At 41.8% G+C, this 19,508-nt stretch overlaps 1 protein-coding gene across 2 annotated transcripts in view; it reads left to right on the forward strand.

The window, feature by feature from the left end:
• The window catches only part of txnrd2.2 (thioredoxin reductase 2, tandem duplicate 2), a 95,346-nt gene that overhangs the window by 67,741 nt on the left and 8,097 nt on the right, over positions 1-19,508 (forward strand). For both annotated transcript variants that reach the window (XM_080208053.1, XM_080208054.1), the window contains exons 12-14: positions 13,245-13,381; positions 14,185-14,280; positions 16,389-16,481. In XM_080208053.1, the coding sequence (XP_080064179.1) occupies positions 13,245-13,381; positions 14,185-14,280; positions 16,389-16,481 (326 nt within the window). The remainder of the gene's footprint in view (positions 1-13,244; positions 13,382-14,184; positions 14,281-16,388; positions 16,482-19,508) is intronic.

A 19,508-nucleotide genomic window follows, 5' to 3' on the forward strand; every position in this document is an offset into this window, starting at 1 on the left:
CGTGGTTCATCCCACCAGAAGCAGGCAAACGTGAGGATGGCATCCTATGGGTACACCCCAATAGGAGTATCACCGGTGGATGTAATATCCAAGGAGTGGTGTACAGGAAAGATAATAGGAGCTCTGATTACTGCTTCCTAAGGACGACGCTCACTAGTGACTGATGGGTATACACTAACCATGGGTGCATGTAGCTAGCCTGTCTAGCCTATGGTCCAGAAAAGGGCTGGAATTAGGAAATAAGGTTATTCAGAACGAGTATAACTACAATGAAATTAAGAATGGGTTAAGACCAACTGTTGGCACACCCATCTCCACTTGTCCTGAAACTACTCCAGGGCCCCAAAATGGGTTGATACTAAAACACACAGGGAAAATCTTGTATGATTTAAATGAGCATGCACTGTGTGGCTTCAGAACAAACACTAGCCTAAATTGCTCAGTAGAAGTTCGTAACTTGGACATAGACATAACTCGGGTAGCTTACAAAGGAGCAAGGAGATACTGTCTTACCACCTCCCTGAAACAATATCAGTATGGCACAACCCATTGTAACATTACTGAGACTACATTCTGCATCAAACCAGACATACCAGCCAGAGTGGGCCTCATTCAACTAATAGACATTCATAAAAGGGAGAGGATAGATGTGAACGCCACTGACGAGCTCCAACAGACTCTAGGGGAGAACCATGAGAAATATGATACAAGCTTAAACCTCCTGCCGGAGGAATTGAACCTGATTCGGGCAAAATTGGCTACAGCCCACAGAACCTTCACCAAAGTAGTACAGCAGACCCGAGAGGTAAAAAAAAGAGGATTAAGGAAATCAAAGTCACCACTTGGTGGGATGACCTTTGGAACTGGGGCTCAAACATCCAAATCCATCCATTTGTTCGCCTAATGTCACACCTGGCTGTAGTACTAATTTTGTTCACCCTAGTATATCTGATCATCCTCACAACCCAATTCAGCCGATGGAAAAAGAGGATGACCCGGAGGCAGAATGTAGGGTTCGCCCTTGAATCATGGCTCCTCTAATTCAGTAGTACAATGTTTATGGGAGGGCTGCGATTTTACCATTTATATTAATGAGCCATTAGAAATTCCTCTACCAAAATGTGTCTCATATGCAAATACTTTATTCTAATGTTTGTTTAAATGTTGGTTTATAATTAATTTATTATAGTAATGGTGTTTGGAATATCTGATTGTTTGTATTTGTGGGTAACTAGCTATTATAATAATGGGGTTTAGAATATGTGGTTGTTTGTATTTGTATTGTAGACTGTTGTCTGTAGCTTCTGGAATATGTTGTAGGAATGCATTATTACTGTACATGTCAATACCTGGGCCTTGCTTGACTGTTGAGTGACTGGGGAATTCCTGACAGATATTGGTCCTGAATTTGTGATCCATCACGCTTTGCGTTCAGGATCAAAGGGGGGAATGTAGCCAAACAGGCCACCTAAATTGGCGTTTTGTAAAGCACTCTGGGATAACTGGGCAAGAAACTAAACCGACAGGCTGCAGTTTAAAGACAGAGACAAACAGGCTGCAACCCTGATGAGTGAATACACAGGATATGGGCCATCTCCAGGATGAAAGAGACTTTCTGATCACACTGGGTGGTGTGCCAGACGCAAAGGCACCGTGAATCCTTATTTAGGAGGAAGGTATGTGACCTATGTGCCTACAACACATACAGGCATGGCCGCCAGGGACACACCCAGAGATCGGTGTGGTAGCACCTGATTGGACTCTTATCGATCAGGGTGATCAAGTCCTGATCGATTGATTGGCAATGGCCAAAAAAAGGGCGTGAAGCCAAACGGGGTATAAAGGGTGCTGCACAACCAGGAAGCTCTCTCTCTCGGACCCCCACAAACAAGCTACAACGACGGAGAGCCACCACACCTGAGAAGGGAGGAAAGAAAGAAGATCAGAGCCAGGGTACCACACCAGACTAAAGGACCAGACTACGCAGACAACTACCAAGACCAGCACACAGATAAAGGCCAGTATCTGTTTGGGTATTTGTCAGTCACACACAATTAAGTCAAGGTCTTGTATTGTACTTGAATTCTAGCATTTCTGTAAGATAACTTATTGTTGGTTGGGTGGGTGATTATTGATTGTGTGGGTTTAAATAAATATTGTTTGTACTAATAAGACGTCTGCTCAAAGTTATTTGTCCACCGTATAAGGGTTACAACAGGCTGATTTTTACAACAAGGGATATAGGGATAGCACTTGGAAAATGGCATCAAGTCTCGATCTAGTTGAATGGCGGAGCAGGCTTGAGTGGTACACTGGCTTATATTTTAGCTTCATTAAAACAGTGCTGTAGCAGAAGACTGGATTGGGGTGGGTTGTATGGTCTGTGTTCAGATTCCAAATGGCTGGATTATATGCCGTGATATTTTAAAATTGTCCGTTAAGTTCAGGATTATGCTCATGAGTTGTTAAAATTAAGGCAGATTTTAACGGTTGTGAATTTGAACAAGTCTGGATGGATGGGGAAATTCAGTACATTGCCACAAGTATAACTTGTAGGAGATGATGGAAGGAAAGGAAAGGGGTAGCTTCCTTTCCCAGCTGCATTTTTAGTTGCAGAGGAAATAATTCAAGAGTCAGTTGTAGCTTGAGTGCAGGAAAATGATGTGCTTTCAAACTTAAGTGAATGTGAATACATGTTACTGGTGAGGATGCTCGCAATATCCATCAGACAGCTGTGTAACCCTCATTGTGAAACTCAAACACAAGTGAAATGGGCTGAGAAAGTATAGGTTGTCGAGTCTGATGCTACTAGTGGGGAAAAGTATTCTCGAGCACCTTATCCAACTTCTGTGTTAATTCAGAAATCATAAGAGGTTGTTGACATGACTTTAGGAAGAATAAGTCATGTCTCCCAAACTTCTTGGAATTTGTTGAGACAGTAACTAAATTAGTTTAAAAAGTTTTTTAAAAGTTTATTTATCACAAGTAGGCTTACATTAGCACTGCAATCAAGTTATTGTGAAAATCCCCTCATCGATGCCTGTTTGGGTACACTGAGGGAAAATATAGCATGGACAATGTACGTAACCAGCCTGTTTTTTGGACTGTGGGAGGAAATCGGAGCACCTGGAGGAAACCCACAGGGAGAACGTGCAGAATCTGCACAGATAGTGACCCAAGCTGGAAATTAAACTTGGGTCCCTGGTACTGTGAGACACCGTGGCACATTATTGGAGGAGGAGGAAGACAAAATACTTTACAAAAGGAATTTCTTTTGGATCCACGTGCAACACCTAAGTGGAATCGATGACAAGTTAGGTTAGGTTGCAAATAAGCTTGAAAACAGAAAGTAAAAATGCTGCACGTATGAGACCCTTATAGGTTGGGTTAGTCAGTCTCTAATTAAGTCCCTTGGTGAATCTCATATCTATTCTGGATCCTAGTTTAGCTGACGGACATTTGAGCTGGCCTGATTGACTTCCCTGCCTTGTTTTTTTTTGTTGGCAGCAACCGTTGCTGCCTTCAAGTTGTATGGCCACGCTCAGAGACTGGGAGCCATGGGAGAATTACTGGGTGGATCTCCACCATATCATTACATGTACCTATTCTGTAACCCTGGCATGACCATTTCATAGCAATTCTGGTTATTTCCTTGCTGTAAAATTCACTAATATTAAACTGTGAATTATTTTTTAATATAGCTGCACAAAGATCCATTTGAAAGAGAAGGCTTCCTTTTACGTAGCTGTTGTAAATCTTAAGCATATGATCTTCTAGGCTGACACTTCAGTGCATTACTAAGGGGCTGTCTATGGTGAAAACACCCAGATGAACTATTAAACCAAGGTCCATCTGCCCCCAGATGCAGGACACTGCTCTGAATTCAAGAAGAGAAAGTACCTTGGTGTCCTTTGGAACATTTATCCCTTAAACTATATCACTAAATTAGATTATCTGATTATTTAATTGTTGTTTGAGAACATTGCATTTTCATACTTTGCAAATTATTTCAACATAAGCTTTTAATTTCAAATGGATTTAGGGTCCTTGTGCATTGGAATAGACCACTGCCATCCATGTATTACAAATAGTAACACCTCTCTTGTAATAATTTCTAGACTTATGGCTGTAAGCTACTTAAGTATATTTTGTGGGTTAGATCATTGTCAGAATCCTCTGATTAGATTGTGACCTGGAATCACTACCAGGTGTTCATTTGAATGTTCATTTGGGTGTTCACACGAGCTTTGACAAAGGTCATTTGGACTTGAAACATAAGCTGTTTTCTCTCTTTACAAATGTTGTCGGACCTGCTGAGATTTTCCAGCATTTTCTCTTTTGGTTTCAGATTCCAGCATCCTCAGTAATTTGCTTTTATACTGGGTGTTCATTATTTGATATTTCTTCTTCTAAGTTCCTTGGCACTGGGCTGGAATGAAATCAAGGTAGCAGGTTCAGACAGTCAACTGGATTCACTTCCCTTCATTACCTTTTGCAGCGTTCTCCCATCTCTCCTCAGTGCAGGTCTGAGGGTGCAGTTCACCCCAAGAGGCCTCTGGAATCTTTACCCATTAGCCATTTTTCATTGTTTGCAGGCTATTTGATCATGGAGTGCAACACAGCAGAGATAGAACCTAATCGCGCTGACACCCACTTACCCACACTTTCCAACAAGGATCACTGGCCTTAGCTGATGTTGCTCTTCTCTCACTCAACTGTTCTACCCTGGGGCAGGGTGCAGCTGTGAAGGACAAACTTACCCTCAACAAATCAAAGCTTCAAACATATTTAGCTGACTGCTTTGCTCATTGGTATCATCTGAGATATTTTCCCATCCTCATCTTTAACTACCTGACTTATTGGAATTAAATTGGTGAAATTATCATCCCATCAGCCCCAACAGCAGCTTGTGGTACAAGAAAGTTAAACACACTGTTAGCTAAATAATGCCTTGTCGCTGATATTTATTACACTGTTGTTTCTGCAGTTACTACCTCCTTCAAGGAAAGCAGAAAATAATATTTGTCTTAATAAAAATATTGCACTGCTATTTCTACCATTTACACCAACTCTTCTGGGTTTCCAGTGAATTCTGCTGTAAAGTGTGGATTTTCACAGTAACTTCATTGCAATGTTAATCAAGTCTACTTGTGATACTAATAAATAAACTTTAAACTTTTTAGTGTTTACTTGACCCGTGGCATAAGAACATAAGAAATAGGAGCAGGAGTAGGCCATCTAGCCCTTCGAGCCTGCCCCGCCATTCAATAAGATCAGGGCTGATCTGTCGTGGCTCAGTTCCGCTTTCCCGCCCTCTCTCCATAACCCTTAATCCCCTCTCTTATCAAGAACCCATCAACCCGCTTCTTAAAAATATTTAGCGAGGCAGCCTCCACCACTTCAACGGGCAGAGAATTCCAGAGATTCACCACCCTTTGAGTGAAGAAGTTCCTCCTCAACTCCGTTCTAAACCGCCTCCCCTTTATCTTGAGGCTGTGCCCCCTAGTCCTACTGTCTTTTTTGAGCGGGAAGAGTCTCTCCACCTCTATCCTATCCATCCCATTCATCATCTTATACGTCTCAATGAGATCTCCCCTCATTCTTCTAAACTCTAATGAGTACAAGCCTAGTTTATTCAGCCTCTCCTCATAGCTCAATCCCCTCAACTCCGGTATCAGCCTAGTAAACCTCCTCTGCACTCCCTCCAAGGCCAAAATATCCTTGCGCAGGTGTGGCGCCCAAAACTGCACACAGTACTACAGAATGAGGAGGGGAGTAATGGAATCCCCAGTTACTTTTAGGTCCTAAACTGCACAATCTATAATCCAAATACAGATTTCATTGAAACTGTAGGAAGTTCTATCACAACCCTGGCCAGATAAGGCCTGGCTTTTTATTCTTGTTGTTCATTGATGGTGTCGGTGCTGGGGCATGAGGGTGGGTGTGTACATGTTAGGGGAGAAGGGGTGGGAGGAAGGAATGAACAATGGAGCAGGATCCAGTGTGATGGCTGGAAAGTGAGAGAAAAACCTGCTGTCAGGAGAGGAGGCTGAGAGGTAGTTCAGTGCTGACAGCTTCAGTCAACGGTCTGAAAGGAAGTGCAGAATGAGCAGATGACCATTCTATACAAAATATCCTCAAATGCAAAGATATTGGGATAGCGGATGGTATTTTACTCACTAGTTATGACCACACTGATCAGATTTATATATCTTAGCCTCTGAGTTTAGCTTGTCTTTAACCCCTCTTATTGCCATTGCAGTGCAAGTCTGCATTTAATTAGTCATGACCCTTCTTTCTTGAAGCCAATTATTACAAATGGAATGAGGAATCAGCCAAATAATTAACCATCAGGTGTGCAAATACATATTTTGCTTTTGTTTAACGAGCGATTGTAGATTGCAGACGGTGGTGGCATTGTACATTTTTCTTACCGTGGTACTTGCAGGATATTGTATTGACAGCATAAATTATTTTTCTAGGTAATACAATTGTTTATGAAAAGCTTATCTTTCTAATCTCCTTTAGCCACACAAACCTTTGTGATCCCTGCATTCCTCAATTCTGCTCTCTTCTCCACGATTGGCAGCAATGGTTTCACTGCCTGGGCCCTAAGATTTGGAATTCCCTTCCGAAACCATGCCATGTGTCCTTGTTTAAAACCTTAAAACCCACCTCAAACCAATCTTCTTTTTACCTGTCTAAAGTTTTCTTCTGTGGATTGTGTTGTGATCCAAGTTGGTGTTGCTACAGGATGGGAAGGTCCCAGAATTGAACTTACCTCAGAAGACTAACTTTTTTTTTGGAAAACGTGAAGGAACTGTCACACGACTGCCCATTAGTTTTTAACAAGAAAAAAGATATTTATTTAACATGAAAAGTTTGATCACAATACAGAATAGCTTCAGTCCCCCCTGTCTTCACAGATTTCAAGGGTAACACCGCACTCTGAAGCCAAATTGCAGATGCCACTTAATTAATTTTCTGTGGATTTCTCAAATTCCCCACAGATGATTGTCAGTGAGTATTTCCAAGCTCCATTCTCAGTAAGACAATCTTCGAAATCTTCTTTTAAACAATGCTTTCCATCAGCTGTTTTCATCCAGATTCCACCTCCGGGCTTTTGAATTCTACTTCTAGTATTTCTTTGTCTTAAATGCTTTGAGACAAACTCTGATATCCAACTGTCAATTGCTCCACAATTATTTCAACTAATGTTTCATAATCTATGGTAAGATATAATAAATCTTAGAACCACTTCAGATATCCTTCTGGTTTCTCACTTGCCAACTACTCCTCAGCTCTGTTTGTGTCTAGGGATTAGTGGGTATAATATGTAGGGATATGGAGGTAGGGCCTGAGTGGGATTGTGTTTGGTGCAGACTCGATGGACCAGAGGGCCTCTTTCTGCATTGTAGTGCTCTATGATTCTATGATGACTCCACTGAACAATATCCTGTTTTAGTTTGGGTTTCCTCTGTTCCTTCAACTTCAGGCTTCCTGGAAACCCCTGTTCATTTCTCTCATTTCCTTAACTAGATATCCTTTAGATTTCTAGCACGTTCTTAACCATTTTTACATTGTATGGCTTTTCTTGTAGCAAAGTTGAGTTGCTCACTCTTGAACTCTGTCACCAACTGCTATGAATTCAGTTAAACACAATCCCAAATAGTCTGCCTACTCTAAATGTGCTCCTGGTTGCTGAGCAATCACTCATTCCTTCTCCAAGCTTTTATTTGCCATGTGTAAACTCTTTCAGTATAATATGAACAGTTTTAACTGAAACCAAAAAACCCTAGATGCAAACACCTGTGTCTAACATGAATCTATAACTATCGATTTAGCCTCCCTTGCACAGAACCACTACATTAAACCCACTTAAATCTGTACCTTATTTCTAATAGTAGTTTAAATGAGCTACATTTATATTGTTAAATATTTCTAATGATGTTGAAAATGGCATTAAACAGGAAATTAGAGATGCATGTGATAAAAGTAACACTTGTAATCATGGGTGATTTAGTCACAACACCTTAGAGGACGATTTCATGGACTGTACACGGTATGGTTTTCTGGATCAATACATTGAGGAACCAATTGGAGAACAGACCATTCTAGACCGGGTAAAGTATTGCTTACAGGGAAAATTGGAGGTAGTATTAGATTCAAGGAAGAGGAATCCAAATGGGCTAAGGAAAACAATTTAATTTAGTAACTTAGAATTCAGCAAAGGAGGACCAAGGGACTGATTAAGAAAGGGAAAATAGAATATGAAAGTAAGCTTATGGGGAACATAAAAACTGACTTTAAAGTTTCTATAGGTATGTGAAGAGAAAAAGATTGATGAAGACAAATGTAGGTCCCTTACAGTCAGGAACAGGGGAACTTATAATGGGGATTAAAGAAATGGCTGACCAACTGAATATATACTTTGATTCTGTCTTCACAAGGGAGGACATAAATAAGATACTAGAGATGTTGGAGAACACATAGTTTAGTGAGAGGGACAAATTGAAGTAAAATGGCGTTAGGCAAATTGATGGGATTGAAGAGTGATAAATTTCCAGGGCCTGATAATCTACATTCTAGAGCACTTAATAAAGTGGCCTAAGAAATAGTGAATGCATTGGTGGTCATATTCCAAGATTCTACAGACTGGAGGGTGGCTGATGTAACCCCCTATTTAAAAGGGGAGGTAGAGAGAAAACGGGGAAAAATATCTGATAAGCCTGATATCAATAGTAGGGAAAATTCTAGAATCCATTATCAAAGATTTTATAGCAAAACAGTTGGAAACCAGTGGCAGGATTAGACAGACGGCATGGATTTATGAAGGAGAAATCACGTTTGATAAATCAACTGGAATTCTTTGAGCACATTAGTAGAGTTGACAATGGGGAGCCAGTGGATGTGGCTTATTTGGACTTTTAGAAGGCATTTGATAAAGTCCCACATGAGAGAAAATTTAAATGCATGGGATTGGAGGCAATGTATCGGGATGGATGGAAAACTGGTTGGCAGATAGGAAACAGAGTATGAATAAACTGATCTTTTTTTCATATGGCAGGCAGTACTACAGTGATTACTGCTGGGATCCCAGCTACTCACAGTATATATTACTGATATTATTAAGGGAACTAAATACAATATCTCCAAATTTATAGATGACAGAAGGCTGACTGGGAGGGGGAGCTGTGATGAGGATGAGGGGATCCTTCAGTGTTATTTGGACAAGTTGAGTGAGTGGGCAAATAAATGGCAGATGTGGTATAATTTGGATAAATGTGAGATTATCCACTTTGGTAGCAAAATTGGGTCAGCAGATTACTATTGGAATGGCCATAAGTTAGGAGAAAGAAATGTGCAAGAAACCTGGGTGCCCTCATACACCAGTCACTGAAGGTAAGCATGTAGGTGCAGCAGGTAGTGAAAGGCAAATGGTATGTTGACCTTCATGTCAAGACAATTTGAGTACAGGAGCAAGGATATCTTGATGTAACTATACGGGGCTTTGGTGAGGCCACACCTGGAATATTGTGTGCAGTTCTTGGTCTCATATCTGAGGAAGGATGTTCTTGTAGAGGAAGTGCAGAGAATGTTTGACTAATTGCTGGATGGCAGGACTGACATATAAGGAGAGATTGAGTTGGTTAGGATTGTATTCACTGGAGTTTAGAAGAATGAGGGGAGATCTCATAGAAACTGTTAAAACTCAAACAGGACCAGACAGGGTAGAGGCAAGAAGATTGTTCCCGATGGTGGGGGAGTCCAGAGCCAGGTTCACAGTCTGAGGATACGTTGCAGACTGTTTGGGATAGAGTTGAGGAGAAATATCTTCACCTAGCGAGTGGTCAGCCAAGGGAATTCGCATCCACGGAAAGTAGCTGAGGCCGAAACATTGTATATTTTCAAGAAGCAGTTAGATATAGCACTTGGGGTGAAGGGGATCAAAGGATATAGGGGGAAGGTGGGATCAGGCTGTTGAGTTGAATGATCAGCCATGATCGTAATGAATAGCAGAGCAAGCACAAAGGGCTGAATGGCCTCCTTCTGCTCCAATTTTCTGTGCTTCTGTAACCTTAAATTTTGCTTTTCAAGCAATTGTCTAACTTTTTGCTAACCTCCCCTTTAATTACAATGTTCAGTTCAGATCAGGGCAAATGATTAATATGTCAGAATTTTATCCTCCTGTTACAACATGTAGTCAGATTTTCAGGGGAAGAAACACTCTCAACTATTAAGCTTCTGGCATGGCATGGCAGGGTGCGTACACTTGTCCCAACTCTGCCTTTTTCTTCCTATTACAAATATTCTAAGAACTGTTGCCCAGATTTTGGATTATAACCTATTGACCCAGTTACTGTAAATCTGTCACATAAGCTGCACATTTCTGGCACGTTTTTATAGTTTGGAAATTTTGGGCGTGTGACATCTGTACCAACACAACCCATCTTTAGGAAACATAGGATGAAAATCACATGCAGTTTCTGGGAAAGTTGTGACCCAGAATATTGTGTTTTGCAGTAATGAAGTTTTGAGTTGTACACAGTCTTGGATTCCCCAGTGCCACAGGACAACAACTTTCATTTATTTTGTATCTTTGATGTGGTAAAACGCCATAAGGCACTTCACAAGAGTGAAGATCAAAGATCATTTTTGACACTGAAACATAGGAGGTGTGAGGATCATGATTAAAGGTTTGGTCAAAGAGAGAACGGTGAGGAAACATTTTAAAGGAGAAGGAGAGAAATTTAAGGAGGGAATTCCAGAGCTGAACACACAGCTGCCAGTGCTGAAGCGATTAATACCAGAGATGCACAAAGGATCTGAATTGGAGGAGCAAAGAGATCGCGCAGAGATTGCAGGGCATGGAGGATGTTAAAGAGTTAGCGCTGGGTAAGGCTGTGAAGGAATTTGAAAGCAAGGACGAGAATTTCAAAAAGCGCATTTTTGGACTGGGAACCCATATAGTTCAGTGAGACCAGTAGGGTACAGGTATGTGTCTGCAGCCATTTGTGCATTGTAATGCCCAGATCAGCCCTGTTGAAGATGCCAAGTGTATGCCTGGCTGTCCTTGTGTGCCTCGTGGTGAATTATTTCAGAGCAGCATTGATGCAGGTAAGGGATGATACACAAGCAACAATGGCAGGGAGAAAGGATAATCATTTAGAATCCTCATCACTTAACCAATGTGAGGAATGGACAGTCCTAACTCTGTTAGTTTCAGGGTTGAATTGCCAAGTGACAGTCACAATCAAAAAAATGATCATTGGTGCAAGATATGAGTGAGATGCTATTCTGGTCTCTTGCACTTTACTGATTTTCTTTACCCTGGGTAGCTGTGCCTACAGCTAACAAGGGCCCAAGGGCAGGAATCCTTTCCTTAAACCTCACTGTCCCTCTATCTCCTTTTGAGGGCAAGCCTAAAATCCTCCTCCTTGATAAAGCTGTTTTTCACCGATCCTCGTATCTCTTTGTGACTTGATGTCAAATTTTGTCTCATAATACTCCTATGGAACTTCTTGGGGTGCATTGCTACAGTAAAGGTATTCTATGAATACAGGTTATTATTGCTGCTGTTATGGGGTCAACCCCCAGCATGACACTACCTCCACAGGAAGGTAAGAGCAGAGGAATGAAGTGGGGTGTCTGTATTGAATTTGCACAATAGTTACCTTACCAGACATGAGCAGTAAGTTCTTGGATAAATTTCATAGCCAGGTGGCACAATGGCAAGCCCCAGAGTTCAATCTCTGACAGCTGTCATTAACTAATGGGAAAACCACTTTTTATTCATTCATGGGACGTGGGTGTTTGTTGCCCATTCCTAGTTGCTTGAGGGCAGCTGAGAGTCAACCATACTGCTGAGCCTGGAGTCACATGTAGGCCAGACTGGGTAAGGACAGCAGATTTTCTTCCCTAACGGACATTAGTGAACCAGATGGGTTTTTGCAACAATTGATAGCGGTTTCATGGTTATCAGTAGATTCTTAATTCCAGATATTTTTTATTGAATTCAAATTCCACCATCTGCCTTGGTGGGATTCGAACCTGGGCACTCAGAACATTAGCTGAGTTTCTGGATTAATAGTCTAGCAATAATACTACTAGGCCATCGCGTCCCCAGTGCCATATTGTTGGGCCACTGCTGAGTTAATGTCTGCTGTACTTGATGACTATCTCTGGACCACTGTCCAGTGCCACTGAAACAAATAAAGACCAAAATTATCCAGGAAGTGCCCTGCTGTAACATTGCTGTGAAACCTGGCTGTTCCCCATAGCTGAAGAGCTATGAGGAGAGGCTGAATAAACTAGGCTTGTACTCGTTAGAGTTTAGAAGAATGAGGGGAGATCTCATTGAGACGTATAAGATGATGAATGGGATGGATAGGATAGAGGTGGAGAGACTCTTCCCGCTCAGAAAGGATAATAGGACTAGGGGGCACAGCCTCAAGATAAAGGGGGGGCGGTTTAGAACGGAGTTGAGGAGGAACTTCTTCACTCAAAGGGTGGTGAATCTCTGGAATTCTCTGCCCGTTGAAGTGGTGGAGGCTGCCTCGCTAAATATTTTTAAGACGCGGGTTGATGGGTTTTTGATGAGAGGGGATTAAGGGTTATGGGGAGAGGGCGGGAGTGTGGAACTGAGCCACGACAGATCAGCCATGATCTTATTGAATGGCGGGGCAGGCTCGAAGGGCTAGATGGCCTACTCCTGCTCCTATTTCTTATGTTCTTAAGACTTGCTGATGCACTAGTTCGAAGCAATAAAACAGATTTGGTATGTTTGTCCAGCTGTGGTATTTGCAACTGGGTGAATAGGATGAAAATCAGACTGGATAGGTGATAGTTTTCTGTCACATTCTAGAGCAAGACTGATGTGAGAACAGTCATGGAAATTGGAGAAATATGACACTTTAAGAAATTGCATGTCATGTCCATCTTTTATATGCAGAGAAAAACACTAAAGCCCCCGGTCTAAATTTTCAAATCCAGCTACCAGTAATTTAAGGAATTCTTAGACAAGTGTGACCACCTGTAAATTTCAGCTTCTAAATCAATTACTGTCAGTGTTTTTAAGATTGTTCTGCATCTGTAATTACGCACAACATCTCAATCTAATCGACACGCACCCAGCCACTAGACCTTCTCATTCTCGAGTATTGTAAATGCTGCACTTACACACCCTCTGAAAAAGGTGACAGCTTCCTTTGCTGATTACAAATGACCTTCCCATTTGGTTCCAGGTCGAGCACCTGAGACTGGACGCCTGCATCTAGACAAAGCCGGGGTCCAGATCAATCCAGAAACAGGGAAAGTCATTGTGGGTGCCAATGAAGAAACCTCTACTTCACACATCTATGCAATCGGAGATATAGCAGAGGTAGGACATGATCCAGTTATTGCCATCTACAAAATATGACCTGTAGGTTTACTTTATTATAATTTATGTGAAATGTATTATGTTAGATAAGAGGGAATTGGTTGTAGGATTTGTATTCTATTCTGCTGTAATTTATTGGTTTTGGCAGTCAATGCTGCAGCACTGGAATTGCCTATTATTGTCCAGGCTGACAAACATTGAAATTTCAGCACATTAAACTTAAATCCGTAAATTGTTGACACTTTTGTGACTTGCAACCCTGAGGGTGTTCCTTCTACACTGGTGCAGAATTAGATGCAATATTCCAGCTGAGGCACAGCCTATCTTACCAATCCAGAGCAAAAAGCTATAGGTTTCAAGAGGGAGATAGATATATTTCTAATAAAAAAAGGAAAGAGCGATATGGAGTACAGGTTGGGAGGTGGATTTGAGACCACGGAGAGATCAGCCATAAGCTGATTGAATGGTGGAACAGGCTTGAAGAGCTAAATTTGCTTACTTCTGCTCCTAGTTCCTATGTTCTTTGCTTTAATATTGGCATTCAGCATAGAAGGACCTTTTGTTATTGCAGAGGAAGATACAGTCAACTTTGACCATGTTAAAGTTAGAAATGGCAGCTATTTGCAATGGACTAAATAGCTAAAACGAGGAAACGATACATGATTAAAAGTTGCAGTGGATGCCTAGCAGTCTTTTGGACTGTGATTTATAATAATGTCAAATGAGCAGTAAATGACAAAATGACACACTAATAATTTTTTTTTATTAAAGGGAGTTTTGTTCATTTTACCTCTGTTTAACAGGGCCGACCAGAGCTCACGCCAACAGCGATCAAAGCCGGGAAGCTGTTGGCACATAGACTTTTTGGCAAATCTGCTGAGCTGATGGACTATGACAATGTGAGTAAGCCTTGTGGGTAAATTCTGTATTAGCTTAAAAAGCATTGCCTCACAGTCAAACTATTGAAGAAAGTTTTTAATTATATATCCCTGTGTAATAGGATATTTATAGAAGATACAATTGAGATTAGCTTTGCCATTCTGTGGCAGGTCAATGAGTCTCTCTGACAGGCGTGGTTCCTTTTTTGGTTGATGGGATATCTGCTCTAGTGTGAGCTGTCCCTCACCTCTTGAGGCTGGTTCAAAGAACAACCCAGTGTGGGAAACAGGCCCTTTGGCCCAATGAGCCCGCGCTGCCACCTTAACAAAGCATTTTCCTACACCTACCTTGCCCCGTGTGTATGTGAATGGTACCCCTATTGTAACCAGATTCAGGGGAGAATAGTGTAGGGTCAATTTGGTACACCAATCAGCCTAAGAGCACATCTTTGGGGTGTGGGAGGAAACCGGAGCACCCGGAGGAAACCCACGCAACCACAGAGAGAATGTGCAAACTCCCACAGACACTGGCCCAAATCCATGTATCTGCACAGCTAGCAGTGATAGTCACTGAGCTGTTGTGGTGCCCATCTGCTGGTCTAGGTTTAAGCACACACCACGACGTGAAGTACTAGGCCACTCTCGAAACATCCAAGAGCAGCCCACGCACGACCCACCGAGTGCATGCCTCTTGTTTGACAACAAGGTGGACCGACACACCTGCGGATTAAAAGAGACAAAACATTAACATGTAGTATTACACTTCCAGTATCGTCCCGAGGCTCTGACACTTTTTAAAACCGTCTCCTATAACCCTCCATCCCTGTTTCACTCGTGTGCCTATCTAAGTAAACCTTAAACAAGTCCAGTGTGTCTGCCTCCACCACCTTACTTGGTAGCGCATTCCATACCCCCATGACCCTCTGTGTGAAAAACCTCCCTCTAGTATCCAAATTATACTTCTCCCCCCTCACCCTTAGCTCGTGACCCCTCGTGATATTTATCTCCAATCTAGGAAAAAGCCTGCCACTGTTGTCTACCTATACCCTTCATTATTTTATACACCTCGATCAGATCCCCCCTTAATCTCTGCCTTTCTAAGGAGAAGAGCCCCAGTTTACCCAATCTTTCCTCATAACCCAGTTCTTCCATACCAGGCAGCATCCTGGTAAACCTCCTCTGCACTCTCTCCAGGGTCTCCACGTCCTTCTGGTAGTAAGGTGACCAGAACTGGACACAGTACTCCAAGTGCGTTCTGTACAACTGAAGCATTAGACGCCAGCTCTTATACTCTATACCCCTTCCTATAAAGGCTAGCATTCCGTAAGCTTTCTTCGCAACCTTCTCCACCTGGGTTGCCACCTTCAGAGACTTGTGCACTTGCACTCCCAGGTCCCTCTGCATTTCTATACTCTTCATTGGTCTACCTTTTATCATGTAACTCCTCCCTGCATTAATCCTTCCAAAATGCATCACCTCGCATTTGTCAGGATTAAATTCCATCTGCCATCTATCTGCCCAGTATACCAGCCTATCTATATCCTGCTGTGTCACCTGATAATCTTCCTCACTATCTGCCAATCCTGCCATCTTGGTGTCATCAGCAAACTTGCTGATCACACCACGTACGCCCCCTTCCAAGTCGTTTATATATATTATGAAGAGAAGAGGTCCCAGTACTGAGCCCTGCGGCACACCACTGGTGACAGACCTCCAACCAGGAAATTACCCAATATCAGGGCCAGGCCAGCCAGCACACGCTCAGTTGGAAAGAAAGACTTACATTTATTCAGCACCTTTCACATTATAGGAATGCCCCAAAGTGCTTTACAGCCAATGAAGCACTTTTGAAGCACTCTTGCAATTGTCCTATAGCACGTTAACAGCATGGAGATAAATGACCAGATCAGCTGCTGTTGGGGTGTTGTTTGAGGGATACCCATTGGTCAAGACATTGGAAAGGACTACCCTGCTCCTTTTTGAAATTTTGTCACAAGGATCTTTTATGTTCACCTGCGTGAATGGCTCAGGGATTTGGGGTGATGAGGTTGGACACCTAATGTGAATGACTGTAACCTAACCTTTATATTCAATATGTTGATGCTGAAATGCTTGCTCTATATGTTTAGGTCGCTACAACAGTTTTCACACCATTGGAGTATGGCTGCGTAGGGTTATCTGAGGACGAGGCAGTACAACGCCACGGTGAAGACAACATTGAGGTAGGAAGCGTAGAAATTCTCTCTCCTCTCTGGTGTACTTATTGGTTGTTCTGTTTGAGTTTCATCGTCCTGCAGATTTAGTAAGAGTTGTTCCTGCAGCTCTCGCCTCGCCAGACAAGGTCAGTTGGTAGCCAGAACCGGAGATATATAAATTAGTACGAACGTTTGTTTGAACTTCATATTTGATCCAAGAGGTGTCATTGTCTGCACCTAAGTGATTGGACAGAAAACTTGGACATTTCAGTGTCAGAACATGAGATATTGCAGGCTTCTTCAACAATGTTATATTTATATAACACCTTTAAAAGAATAAAACTTTCCAAGGACTTTACACGAATGATATAACAGAAAGATATGACACTGAGTCACATAGGAGGTATTGGGTCAGGTGACCTAAAGCTTTGTCAAAGAGAAATTTGAAGAAGTGTCTTCAGAACTCAGTCTTGTTAATTCTTGGTTGACGCATTCAAGGAGAAGATGGCTAAAAGAAAGATTTGCTGGCAGGGTTCGATGAATACATGTTGGAGGAGGATCCTGTGGAGTATTTACACATATTGATGAGTTGGACTAAATAGACAATTTGGGTGTTGTACATTCTACTTAATTCAACTTAACTGGTAATTCTGATCTCCCATTTTGTTGCATATTTATGCTATTTGCTTCAAATTATTGAATAATTTAAGGTTTTAAACACAATAAGTAATTTCTAACCACCAGGAGCAGACTGTATGATTAAAACTGCAGAGTTACTCTAATTGAACTCCATTGATAAGCATTCAGTTGCTCCTCTGTTAGTATTGTGTGTTTGTTCAGTGTTATAGGTTCAGAATCATTCCTCACTCTGAGATCTAGATTACCTGTCAGGGTGATAGTAGGAATCTGCAATTGGTCTCTGCGTGAATCTGTTATGGAGCCAAAAATTGTACAAAGTCTTGATTGCCACCCAGTGGTCTCTGCTGGAATTGAACATGCATGAAGTCTGGGAAAGAACAGGATGGAACTTGGATGTGATGCCTTGGCAGTTGCATTCCATGTTAAAGCTTGCAAAAATGGATTGATAACTTAAACGAGGCCTCAGAATATCCAGCGCTGGTATGGCTTTGTTTGAGCAGCTCCTCTGCTGGGAATCCAAGGGAACAAAAACCACTCCTAATTTGAACACTTTCTTCTATGGGGATCCACTGATGCAAATTAAAATTTCTGTGGAAGGGGATCTGATGCCAAACTGTCTAAGCCCAGTCTGAACTCCTCTGATGATTATAAAAAAATAAGTTGAATACACAGTACAAAAGGAATGGATTCAATCCATTGTGTCTGTGTCAGCTCTTTGAAAGAGCTGACCAGTTGGGTTCTACTCCCCATCTCTTTCCCCATACCCTTGCATTCGGTTTTCTTTGCAAGCCATGAAGAAAACAATGAGGGACTACAGATTCCCCTCCCGAGAGGCACAAGGCTTGAACATATTTCTTTTGGTTGCAGAAACTGTGTCTTTGTAGCCATGCTACAAACTTGATTAATTATCTTAAAAAGGTTGTTGGTCTAGCTGTTAGCATATTCAGGATTGTTCAGCAAGTGCTGCTGAGTTACGGGATCACATCTAATAGACGTTTTGTTTTGGGTTTTGCCAGTGCCAGTTTGTTGAGTATGATCTATCTTTGCCTTTTACAATGAAAGGAACATGGTGTGTCAAAAGAAACTCTCTTCTCTTCCATTCTTTTGCCAATTATCTTAACTCCATCTCCTCTGCTTACTGACACTCCTGCCAGTAGAAATAATTTCCATCTGTCTATATAAAAATCCCTCATAATTCTGAGCAGGTGTGTTAAATCTTCTTCTAACCATCTCTGCTGTAGAGAGAACAGCCCCAGTTTCAAGAAATCCCTCATAACCTGATGCAATTCCAGTAAAACTCCTTTGAACCCTCTGGCATTCTGAAAGGTAGTGCAGAATTAGATGCAATATTCCAGCTGAGACACAGCCTGTAATTTGTAAAGGCTTACTGAAGCTGCCTTGCTTTTGTAATCTAAATGGAAAGGAAAGGAATTTACTTTATTTCCCAGTAAGTAGTAATGAATGTCAGTTTTGGGAAATAGAATGCTTTCACTTTTGCACTAAGCATATTCATTAAACACTTGATGAGGTTTGCAACTGATTAAATGCAGGGCAAAGTCTCACCTTGAGAGGAGCACCTCCACAGTTGCCAGCACAATGTTTCCGTTTCATGTGCCAGACATTCTTGTGGCTTCCCTGAGTGAGACTGTGGGCTACTGAGGAATTGTAAGCAGTTCAGTATTTTGGATCTGTACTGACTAGGAGCTGAGACTTTCCAAATACACCACACCTAAAAAGGATTGCTTTCATGAAAGGGGAGACTTTCATCTGGCCTGCAGTCAAATGTAGGTTCCAGAGGTTAAAAAATAAGAAAGTGCCTTTCATGTTCTGAGGATATCCCAAAGCATTTTATAATCAATGAAGTACTTATGGAGTGCAGCCACTGTTGTACTGCAGGAGAGAGAGCGCCAATTTACAGACAGCAAGATCCCATGAACAGCAATCAGTAAGGACCAAATGACCTATTTTAGTGAAGTTGGCTGAAGGATAAATATTGACCAGGACGCTGGAGAGAATGCCGCTGTTCATTGTTGAAATATAATGAGAGGGAAGACAGGGCCTCGGTTTAGTGTCTTGCCTAAAAGGGGGGATATTGTCACTAGACTAGTAACCCAGAGACCAGGGCAATGCCCTGGGGACTCGAGTTTGAATCCCACAAAAACTGATGGTGAAACTTGAATCCAATAAAATTCAGAATTAAAAAGTCTAAAAAGGTGGCCATGAAGCCATTATCGATTGTTATAAAAATCCATCTGGTTCACTAATGCCCTTTAGGTAGGGAAGGCAATCTGCCATCCTTGCCTGGTCTGATGTTGGACTAGATACACAGCAGTGTGGTTAACAGCCTGGCAAGGGATGGGCAATAAATGCTGGTCCAGCCAGCGACACCCACATCCCATGAATGTCTTAAAAAAA

The sequence above is a fragment of the Carcharhinus amblyrhynchos genome, chromosome 20, assembly GCF_965287045.1.
Source record: "Carcharhinus amblyrhynchos chromosome 20, sCarAmb.v2.hapA, whole genome shotgun sequence".
Lineage (NCBI taxonomy): Eukaryota > Metazoa > Chordata > Chondrichthyes > Carcharhiniformes > Carcharhinidae > Carcharhinus > Carcharhinus amblyrhynchos.